The sequence below is a fragment of the Giraffa tippelskirchi genome, chromosome 9 (genome assembly GCF_054371585.1).
Source record: "Giraffa tippelskirchi isolate mGirTip1 chromosome 9, T2T-mGirTip1v1.2.pri, whole genome shotgun sequence".
NCBI classification, from domain to species: domain Eukaryota; kingdom Metazoa; phylum Chordata; class Mammalia; order Artiodactyla; family Giraffidae; genus Giraffa; species Giraffa tippelskirchi.
Genome location: NC_137283.1, coordinates 58,429,440 through 58,440,400, shown reverse-complemented (window position 1 = coordinate 58,440,400; position 10,961 = coordinate 58,429,440). Strand labels below are relative to the sequence as shown.

The 10,961-nt window shown below is 63.9% G+C and overlaps 1 protein-coding gene across 2 annotated transcripts; it reads left to right on the top strand.

The window, feature by feature from the left end:
• The first annotated feature begins 3,326 nt into the window (after nt 1–3,326).
• On the top strand, nt 3,327–10,397 carry CHST13 (carbohydrate sulfotransferase 13). 2 transcript variants are annotated; one of them, XM_081526640.1, is made up of 3 exons: nt 3,327–3,494; nt 8,250–8,332; nt 8,957–10,397. In XM_081526640.1, the coding sequence occupies exons 1-3, from the start codon at nt 3,398–3,400 to the stop codon at nt 9,797–9,799; spliced, it is 1,023 nt and encodes a 340-aa protein (XP_081382766.1). In that variant the 5' UTR covers nt 3,327–3,397; the 3' UTR covers nt 9,800–10,397. The 2 variants fall into 2 exon arrangements, with proteins under 2 accessions (XP_081382766.1, XP_081382765.1); XM_081526639.1 differs by having other exon boundaries at nt 8,043–8,332; nt 8,957–10,395.
• Nucleotides 10,398–10,961: the final 564 nt, after the last annotated feature.

Below are 10,961 nucleotides of genomic sequence, written 5' to 3'. Positions count from 1 at the left end.
GGGGCGGAGACCCGCTGTGTGTGGAGGCCGTGGAGAGACCTGGCGTCCCGTCCAGCTGGGCGGGGCCCTCGGGCCACTGGCCCACCCCCTCCAGCCCCTCTCTGGGCCCCAGGCCAGGGCGAGGGTTGGGGTCAAGGCAGCGCTGACCGGGGGCGGGGTCCTGGGCGAGGCAGGCTTCGAGCTGGGGACGCCGGGGGAGGGTCTGCGTGTCCCCTTCACGGGGTGCTGGCCTGCGGGGAGTGTTTTCTGGGACACAGCATGGGGAGAGAGGGGCTCTGTGTTGGAGTCCGCTCCATGGTCTCGGGGGCGGTCTCATCATCAGGGGGCGATGTGTGCCAACGATGGAGGACCCGTGACACTGACCAGGGTACCGAGTGTGGCTGCCCCTGTATCCCACCTTCCCGCCCGGTGGGTGACATGTTGGCTGGAGCTCACCCAGAGGCAGTAACACCCCCATGGAGGTGCAGGCTTCCCCGGCTCTCAGGAGACCCCGTCGTCACCTTTGGGGGATGGGGTGCCCATTAGCTCCCTCCAGCTCCGGATGGGGCCCAGGGCCACTCACAGAGCCGGGAACAGGCGCCCTAGAGCCCCACCGGCCCCAGGTAGGGGGCGGGCAACAGCCCTGGGCGTGGACCCAGCTCAGCTGCCGGCCAGCCCCGCAGCCTTGGGTGCCGCCCCAATGCACACACGAGCGTTTGACCACCCCGCGCCTGGTGCATACGCAGGACGGCTGACGCCTGCCGGTGTTTGCGCCCAGGGACACCGGCGTCAGCCGGACACCCTGCCCCCTCGGCTGGCCTGCGGGGTCCAATGTCCATCATGTGGGTGTGCAGACCGAGCTCTGCGGGGTGCGGGGCCTGCCCACGGCCACTCAGCTAGTCCTGGTGGAGCCGCCAAGGCTCTGTGTCAATCCAGGAGAACTCTGGAGCTTTCACACTGTGCTCCCCCAACAAACCAAGTAAACAGAATGCGAAAGTGACAAGGCGCAAAGAAAGGCCGCAGGCCCTCAGCGTGTGCCTCCCGGGCCTCAGCCCCGGCCCTGACCCTGGACGTGGCCCGTCCACTTCAGCATCGGCTGTCCACGTTGGTTTCTCCACCAGGCCCACGCCTGTCTGGGCCAGCCTCTCTTCCTCGCCCCTGGCGACCGGCACCAAGGGCGCAGCCCTGCCCACCTGGCCCTGTCACCCAGGCCACACTGGGCCCCCGTCTCCGCCAGGCAAGACCTTGCGCCCAGGGCCATCAGCCCCTCCCCTGCGTCCCTTTCTCCCCGCCTCCACTCTCCTGCCCAGGGGCTTTCTCTGTTCACCCTGACCGCTGATCCGTCCACTTTCAACATGGGGCCTGCACCCCGAGACCACCCCACTCCTGTCCATGCACAGCTTCCCCCCGGGCCCCACCCCCTCCCTGCCCGCCGTGGTCCACCGGGAGCTCCACCGCCGTGGTCCACCGGGAGCTCCAGCATGGGCACGACGGGCTGGGAGCGGGGACGCCCTGTCTACCTTTCTGGCTTCTCCCTTCAGGGCCTCCTCGACGGCTATCTACTGCTGGATTCATCTCTGCACCTGGCACCTCCCTATGCGCCTCTGTTGTCTTCACAGCCCGCTGACCAGCTGCGATGATCGTGCCCGTTCGCTCCGTCTCCCATGCCCACCCCAGCCCTGAGCATGTGGGCCCTCCCACCCCAAGACCCAAGGCAGCCCTGGGGGCCTCCTGGACGTTCCTGGACTGGGACTGGCTGAGATGTCGTTCTCAACCGTGGCCACCAGGTGGCAGCACAGGGACCAGGACTCCTGCCTAAGGGTGTCTGCGGCTGGGACTGCAGAGAACCCAGGTTCTCAAGCGGGTGGTAGGGGAGGTTTGGAACCAGCTGGGCGAGTGGATGACCCGGAATCTGCGTCCCAGGCCCAGAGCAGCAGCAGCCCTGCCTTCAGGTTATTCTGGGGTAAGCTGGACGTTCCCCAAGGCCCTCTGTCCCGGCCGTCTGGAAAGTCACAATACAGAGCTCCTGGGTTCGTCCGTGTGCTGTTTCCTGCCCTCTGCTCTTTGAGACCTAGGACAGAATTTGGAGCCGTATCTTTAAGACAGCAGGACCGTTATTTACTTAATATTGTCCTTTAAATAGACTTGCTCATAACGGGAAGAAATTTTTATGTCACCACCTTAACAGAAGCCAGAGCCACCTGCCAGAAACTATCAGTAATAATACATTAATCACCAGTGTCAAGTACTTAGCTGGCACTGGGTGGGTGCCAGACGCCATGCCAAACGTCTCCTGGGTCTCATTCGGTTCCCACTACACGGTGAAGTGTGTCCTAGTGCAATCCCACTGCACGGGGCAACTGGGCACAGAGAGGTTAGACGGCTTTCCTGACCTCACACAGCAGGTAAGTAGAAGCCGGCAGGGCTGGAAGCAGTTTAGACGCACCCCTTTCCCACACACTCACGCTGCTCAGGGTTGGCTCACACACACACACCCAGATCTGCACACGCAGCACCAGCTGCCCCCTGGGTGCCCTTCTAGCCCCATTACTGGGCAGCAGGACCCTGGGGTCTGGCGTGTCTCCCAGCCCCCTGAGGCGCTGCGCGAGTGCATTTTCAAGGTGGGATTCACTCTCACCAGCCTGCACTCAGGAGTCCTCATCGAGCTGAGTGCTCCCTTGGGGTCTGCAGCAGTTGTGGGGAGGAGGCAAGGAACAGGAGTCCTGATGTCCAGAGGCTGGAACGGAGACCCCCGTCTCAGCCCCGCCCCTGGTCTGGCTGCCACCTGCAAGCGTTGGGGTGCAGGCAGGACCTGGAGACCCGCATGGAGAACAAGGCTAAAGGGTGGGCTCCGGGGAGGGAGAGGCACCCTTGGCCTGATTCTGGGGCTGGGGGAGTCCGCGGGGGTCTCGTACAGGCGGCTTCAAGCAGCAAAAGAGCAAAGTGGGCACCGGGTGCCCCGACCCACTGTGATGATGCTGCTCGGCATCGGCGGAGGACGGCGCCCCAGGCGAGCGGGCGGAAGCGGGCGAAACCGCGACGGCGACAGGGCTCCTCCGCCCGGTCTCCACCCTTCGAGCCCTGGGCCACTGCTCGCTGCCCCGCTGGACGGCGTGGGGGCCGGGAAGACTGGACAAGCACCCCCCACCCCCGTCCCGGCCTGCCTCCAGACAGCAAAGCCCTTGCACCCCCGCGCCTCGGGGGTGGAGTGGTGTACGCGCCGCCCGGAGGGTCCCGGGTCCGGATCCAAGCGCAGCCCTGGGGCGCGGATCCTGGGCGGCCCTGTGTTTCGGGTTTCGGGTTCGGTCTGAGCACGAGCCCGTGGGCGGGTCCAGGGGCGGGACGGAGGTCGCGCCCCGGGTCCCAGTCCAGCGCGGGCCCCGTGGGCCCGGCCGAGCGCAGCGCGCTCCCGGCAAGCATGGCTAGGCGCTGCTGGCGGCGGCGCGCGCTGGCGGCCGCGTGTCTGGGCGCCGCGCTCCTGCTCCTGGGCGCCGCGCCCCGCGCCCTGCGCCCGGGTGAGTGCCTGCCGGGGGGTCCCCGACCGGGTGGGGGCACTTGCTGTCTCCTCCCAGGCTAGGGCACGGGGCAGGCGGGGGTGGGGGGCGCTCAGAAAGACAACGCCGCGCCCGCGTCCTGGGTCCCCGCAAGGGCTCGCGATGCGGTCTCCCAAGGCCGGGAGGGGGATGGTCCGGGCCTCCCAGCCTCTGCCCAGGGACCACGTGAGTGGATGGCCGAGGAGGGCATTAGGCCACCAGAGTCTTTTGCCTCCTCTGCCTCGACCCCCTTCGCTCCTGGAAGCCCACCCCTCCCCAGCGTCCGCAGCCGCAGGTGTGTGGCAGCCTGACGCCCAGGTCCGGGTGGGTCCCTCCGCGCACCGCGCTTTGCACCAGGAAGGACTCGGTCCGGAACACCCTCCTCAGGGTCGGGTGTGGGAAACAGGCAGCCCGTCGTGCCAGCCGCGCCGAGTGCCTGCTCCGGCATGTGCTGGGTCTTGACTCACTCCAGAGGCCGAGGGGGGGCCGTGGGCCGTTGACCTGCCGGCTGCACAGGCCTCCGAGGGCTGGAGGTGCCCAGGCAGAGGCCTGTCCTGACCTTGCCTTTTCCGGGTGTGAGTGTGTGTGTGACAGTGTGTGTGCATGATTGCGTGTGTGCACGTGTGTGTGCGCGCATATGAGGAGCGGTGGAGGCCAGGAAGGAAGGAAGGTTGAGGTCCACTCATAAGTGGCCTTGAGTGGCAGGCTAGGAATTGGGGTACTCTCCGCATGGCCAGGAAGGGCCATCAGTCTGTAATACTCCCAACTCACTGGAAAAGACCCTAATGCTGGGAAAGATTGAAGGTGGGAGGAGAAGGGAACAATAGAGGATGAGACGGTTGGACAGCATCATCAACTCAATGGACAGAAGTTTGAGCAAACTCTGGGAGATGGTGAAGGACAGGGAAACCTGGCGTGCTGCAGTCCATGGGGTCGCAAAGGGTCAGACACGACTGAGCGACTGAACAGCAACCTAGATGCCAGGCGAGGTCCAGGGGTTATAGGAAAACAAGACAGTCCCCTCCTCACTGAGCCGACTTCCCCTGGGGCAGCCAGACACCCACCACACAAATCAAACAGTCTCAGCAGCAACGAGTGCCAGGAAGAAATTAACAGCAGTCCGGTCACTGGAGAGGCCCTCTTTCTGACGGGATGTTTGAGAGAAGATCCGAACAAGAAGTCTTGACCTGAAAGAGGAGAGGTGTCTGGAGAAGCAGCTCAGGCAGAGGGCACCCTCGGTGTTCACAAAGCGGCAGGTCGGCAGTGAGGCTGGGGCTGAGCGAGGGAGCAGAGAGGCCCGGGCGAGGCTCTGGAGGGAACTGGGACTCGCCATTGGCCAGCGGGAGGCCTCGGTGTGGGTTCTGCCAGCAGACGGTGCCCGAGGCGAGAGTGAAGCCTGTGACTGTCCCAGGCAGAGCGATCCACCCAATCAGGGCTCCGTGCCGGGGGCCGCAGAGCTCAGGGTGGAGAGGTCACAACTCTTCCAAAAGGAAAAAGCAGGATCAATTTTCCCTTCTGAAGGGCTTGATCCTTGGAGGGCCTGCAGGTCAGCGGGGGGACTGACTGGGCCAGGCCTCGCTGCTCCGGCCACTCTGCTCTTGCGACACTGGCCTGGCTAGCACTTATTAACCAGAAAACTGTGTAGTAACCTCTGCTCCCTGGGCGGGGGTCACCCAGCACCGCGTCCCCCCAGGGGCAGCCCCAAGGAGCCCAGTGCGGCTGCGCCAGGCCTGTCCTGAGTGGGGGCTTGTTTTTGGTTTCCCCGTGCGGCATGGTGCCCCCCGGCCCGTGGTGCTGTGAGGGTGGGCAGGGTGGTGTGCGGGCACAGTGGGCTTCAGGAGACCTTGGCAGTTAAGGACACACACACACCGGGGCTTGGCGTCAAGCCTGCTCCTGGCCCCTTACTTGCTGTGAGGCCTCAGCATGTTTCTTCGCCTCTTTGAGCCTCAGTTTTCCCATCTGTCAAATGGGATAACAGTAGTTCCAACCCCTGGGGGCATGGCAGAGCAGAGCAGGGGCACTGTGCACTTCTGCCTGGTTCCCCCGTCTCCCGGCCACTCCTGTGCTGCCCAGGACATGCCAGCCCACGTGCAGTGGGCCCTGGGAGGCTAGAGCTGGCCCACTGGGGACCCCCAGATTACAGGCAGCTCCCTTCCTCGACCTGCCGCCCCTTCACACCCAGCTGGTTTGCTCTGAGCCACTCCAGACTGCTTTCCCGAGTCTGTTTCGCCTTCTCCCAGCCCCCCGTCCCTGCCCGCGGGGTAGCTCTCTCTGTCTCTGGCAGCACTCAGTCCCTCCCTCCTCCCCCCCTTCTCTCTCTCCCTCTCTCTCTAACCTCCTGCTATTTTTGTTTCCTTTGTCAAAGCAGAACCCACTTGTGGTTTTGCCCAAGTGGCTGCCCTGGGCTGGCCCGGCCCCTCCCTGGCCCTCTGCTGGGAGGCCTGGGACCTGGAGGCTCGGGGAGGAACTAGGGGGCTGAGGACACAGGCAGGGGACTGGGGCGATGGGGGCGGAGGCTGCAGGAAGCCCTGTGGGGCCCTTTGGGGACAGCCCTACCCTCAGAGCCCCAGCCTCCAGCTGTGGGGGGGTGGGGGGGCTGGACCCGGGACCTTTCACCCTCCTCCTCGCTGGCCTGCCCGCCCTGCCGGACCAGGGTTCTGCGCTGACAGGGTGGAGCGGGGCGGGGGTGGCCCAGCCCCGTAATCACTGCCCCTGGCTATTCCGGGACCTCTCCCCTTCCACCCACTGGCTCCTGGGGGCTGGTGTGGGACCCGCTTTCCCTCGGGCTGCGGTCTGGCTGGGAAAGGAGAGGCTCCACCCAAGGGCTGGTGTTTCCAATAGGCTGGGAGCTTCTGAGTCGTGGGCCTGGGGTAGAGGTGGCCTGGCTTGTTGCTCCGCCTGCCCCACCCCGGGGGGCACCAGCCTTTCCTCAACCCCCTTCAGGGTCTCCATCCCCACCGGAAAGAGGTGAGGCAGAGCCCTCCTCCCAGGGCTCATGTGGGGCCTGCCGGCAGCTGGAGGAGAGCGGCTCGCCTTGGGGGTCACTGATGACCGTGAGGACACAGGCAGGCGCTGTGGGCCTCACCCTCCAAAAGCCTTGGTCACAGCAGAGCCCGGCCCTTGTTCTGGGGAGACTGGAGTGGGCAGGGGCTCTTGGGCTGCCAGAGGTGTGGTGGGGAGCCAGGTGCACATGGAGGGTTCTGCAGGCCCAGCAAGGCCAGTCTGCCTGTCGCTGACTTGTTTTCCTTCAACCAAGTCCGCCAGGCAGAGCTGCAGCTCCGTGGTGCTCTCGGGGGCTCCCAGGCCGGCAGCCGCCTGGACTGTCAGCATGCAGACCATAGGCCCCACCCGGGGGGCCAGGCCACCTGCATCTCAGCAGGCCCTGTGCACGCTCAAGTTTGAGAACCGCTGCTTGTGGTCAGTTTGCCAACGTATCAGTTCACCAAACTGTTCAAGTTTGCCTGTTTGCCAAAGATTTGTCTTAAGGAAAACTCTTGAATCCTGGCAGCATTTTAAGACTCCTCATTTTGTTGAAAGCCAAGGGTCATCAAAAACTTCATTTTTCTCATGGATTTATTATTTTCTAACACGATTCTGAATTATTAAAGATATTCTTGTGAATATTCCATATTCTTATGAATTCAATACATTCTTGACAGCCATTGAATACATTTAAATTTGCAAACCTCAGTCATGTAAAATGTTCTTAGCTATATTATTTTTAGGAAAGTCAAACTTAGTCGCTCAGTCATGTCAGACTCTTTGTGACCCCATGGATGTAGCCCTCCAAGCTCCTCTGTCCATGGGATTCTCCCAGCAAGAATACTGGAGTGGGTTGCCATTCCTTGTCCAGGGGATCTTCCCAATCCAACGATCAAACCTGGATCTCCTCAATTGTAGATTCTTTACCACCTGAGCCACCGGGGAAGCCTTATTTCTATAAGGTCCAGTACTAACATCACGTCTTTCATTTCCATTTTTTTTGTAATTTGAATCTTCATTCTTTTTTTCTTGGTCAGTCTAACCAAAGACTTGCCAACTTCGGTGATATTTTTAAAGGCATTAAAACTTATTAGATTTTATTGGTTAAGTATAATCCTATCTAAGACAAATATGAGACTGTGGTGGTTTGGGGAAGACTGAGGAATATAGCGATGAGACAGAGAGCGTCCCTACACTTGGACGCTGTCAGTGAAATCTGAATGTACTGGAAGGCGGGACACACCCCAGCAGGAGAGGGACAAGCCCCTGCGGGGGTCCCCAGAGGCCACCTGACCTGGTCACCTGCCCTGCCACCAGAGAGCCGGCAGCTTGGTGGTGCGGCCCCTGCTGCTGCTTGCCCCCCGTGGCCAGAAGAGGCTGGCCTGGACTCCCCACTGGGCCCTCACCCTCAGGCTGCACGGATGTGGTTGGCAGAGGCAGGGTGGAGATGGAGGCAGGTGGAGGCGGGTGGGGCTGGGTGGTCAGGGCCTTCCCAGAGGGCGGTGGTTTCACTTTTCCCCTTGTTTGCTCCCACCCGGCCCCCTGCAGCTCTGGAGGGCAGGACACCAGGAAGGAGTGACACCAAGCTCCCTGCCCTGGTGGACAGGGACCTTGTCAGTGATGCCCGAGGCAGGCGGGACACGGGGGTACTGAGTCCCAGGGGTGGATGCAGTGTGCCCAGACGAGTCGTCCAAGCCCCTAGGGCCACGGCCAGTCTGTCTGGTGCCGCGGCGAATGCTTCTCCCTTGCCCCCAGCGTTTGAGAGCAGCACCGTGAGTACCAGCTGGTTTGGCGGGAAGAGGAGGAGCCCCTTGCAGACGCTCTACGACCTGGACCAGGTAGGTGGGCCTCCCTCCCTCCCTGCTTCCAGCCACAGTGGCCGGAGCTTGTGTGGACCTGGGGCTGTGGCCACCTCGGGCTCTGGCCAGGGAGTGAAGGCCGGGCTGTGACAGGGCAAACGCTGGGGGCAGAGGGAGAGACCTGGGGGTGTCCAGCCGCCCATCTGCCCGCCCGGCCCTCCAGGTGTGGACTATGCCAGGCTCTGTGAGGCACCGTTCCGCATGGGGGACATAATGAGCAGCGGGCTGTGCGCCACCCACAGCAGGAGGGACGCAAAGGGAAGCCCCCCTCCACCCCCGAGCCTGGGGGGCCACACGCTGTTCCCAGTGTGTGCCAACTGAGCACACAGGCCCAGCTCACACACGCCCCTGAAGGTGTCCTCAGCACTACTGAGCACCTGCCAGGTACAGGCCCTGCTCCATCAGGGGCAGGAGGGTCACCTGGATCTCTGCCCTTGTGTTGCTGATGGGAGGGGTCCGGTGTAGGTGGAGATCCCCGAGGGGGCGGGGCGGCGAGTGCTCTGCACGCGATCAGTCACATCCTCCCCCGCCCCTCGGCCAGGGGTAGGCTCACTGCCCCTCACCCGGGCTCCCGCGCCGCCTTCTTTGGTCCTGTCCCCGCAGGGCCCGCGCTCCGCCCTGGCCGAGGTGCACCGGCAGCGGCGAGACCTGCTGCGCCGCGCCTGCAGCCGCCACACCCGGAGGCAGCGCCTGCTGAGGCCCGAGGACCTGAGGCACGTCCTGGTGGACGACGCGCACGGCCTCCTCTATTGCTACGTGCCCAAGGTGGCCTGCACCAACTGGAAGCGCGTGCTGCTGGCGCTGAGCGGCCGCGGCCCCGGCGACCCGCGCGCCATCCCCGCGCCCGAGGCGCACGCGCCCGGCCGCCTGCCCTCGCTGGCCGACTTCAGCCCGGCCGAGGTCAACCGGCGTCTGCGCACCTACCTGGCCTTCCTCTTCGTACGCGAGCCCTTCGAGCGCCTGGCCTCGGCCTACCGCAACAAGCTGCAGCGGCCCTGGGGCGCCGCCTTCCAGCGCCGCTTCGGCACCAACATCGTGCGGCGCCTGCGGCCGCGCCCGAGCCCAGACGCGCTGGCCCGCGGCCACGACGTGCGCTTCGCCGAGTTCCTGGCCTACCTGCTGGACCCGCGCACGCGCCGCGACGGGCCCCTGAACGAGCACTGGGAGCGCGCCCACGCGCTCTGTCACCCGTGCCGCCTGCGCTACGACGTGGTGGGCAAGTTCGAGACGCTGGCAGAGGACGCGGCCTTCGTTCTGGGACTGGCGGGCGCGCCCGGCCTGCGCTTCCCCGAGCCGCCGCCGGGGGCTCGGGCCGCCGCGCGCGACCGGGCCGAGCGCCTCTTCCGCGACATCAGCCCCTTCTACCAGCGGCGCCTCTTCGGTCTCTACAAGATGGACTTTCTGCTCTTCAACTACTCCGTCCCCTCCTACCTGCGGCTGCGCTAGCCCGCGGCCCGGGGTGCACTCCGAGACGGCCCTGCGCTCGCCCCCCTGGGTTGACCGCGTCCTGGCGCAGCCCGCCTCACCTCTGGGGGCTGGACCCCTGGGTGCCTGACGACGGCCTCGTTGAAGCTCGCCGGCCGGCGGGTGCGTCCCCAGGACCCCGGAGGATGGAATAATAGGCTTTTAGGCTGCGAGTGCCTGTGTTTTGTCGTCTGTCCTGAACCTAACCAAGGCGCAAGATCAGAATGCTGGCTCCTCGCTGGCCCCCTGACCCCCAGGGCCCTCCCCACCTCACCTGCCCTGGTCACTGCGGCCACGGCCAAGGAGAGAAGCACCCCCTGACCAGACCTAGGGACCGGCCGGCCTTGTCTCCAGCTAGGCTGGCTGCAACCTGCCACCTGGGAACCCTGAGGACCCCGGCACTCGGTGCGCCCTACGGGCGCCCTGTTCTGGCCCCTTCTTGGTCTCAGTCCAGCCAGATGCTCGGTGGTCCACCATATGCAGAGACCCTTAGGCAATATAGAAGCGGACTAGACAGGGCTGTGGTGAGCCGGGGAGCTCAGGTGTTTGAAATAAATGCATTTTGTTACTTTGTGAAATATGGGTTTGTACCTCCTTTTGCCATTTGTTCTGGGGTCTGAGGTGGTCTGGTCTTGAGCCTGGGTCACCTTCCCAGCAGGGCACAGGTGTCAGAGGCTGTGTGGGGGCGGGGTTGGAGCGTGGACACATGGGGGGGTGCCACATTGTGGCTCGAGGCAGGGGGCAGTGATACTGGGGAACACCTATCCTTCAACTCTGCCTGGGCCAAGCACTAAAGCCACACCAGCTCAGCCAAGCCCTGTGCCTGGGGCTGCCGCTGCCCTGGGGTGCGTGCTTTTCTACCCAAGTTGTGACAGGCGTATACACATGCAGCAAGCACACAGTTGTGCACCCCTACGTGCACACACACACACACACATCACTTCCTAATACACACACGTGGCACCAGCATTGTAGACTGCTGTGCTTTAAGAACTGCCTGAGCACCCTTCCTAGACTGTCCCAGTTGGGGTGGAAAGACTGCCTCTTCCTGCTTCTTCTCCGGGGTGCAGCTGTGGCAAAAAGGTGCCCACTAACAATACGTAGGTGGTTTCCCTTCACGAGCTCGCCCCTGAAGCACTATTCC

Coding starts and splice junctions, on each gene's coding strand:
- CHST13 (XM_081526639.1), top strand. CDS start 3,398: ATGGCTAGGCGCTGCTGGCGGCGGCGCGCGCTGGCGGCCGCGTGTCTG. Junction 3,495..8,042: donor GCCCCGCGCCCTGCGCCCGG/GTGAGTGCCTGC, acceptor GGCCCCCTGCAG/CTCTGGAGGGCAGGACACCA. Junction 8,333..8,956: donor CGCTCTACGACCTGGACCAG/GTAGGTGGGCCT, acceptor CTGTCCCCGCAG/GGCCCGCGCTCCGCCCTGGC.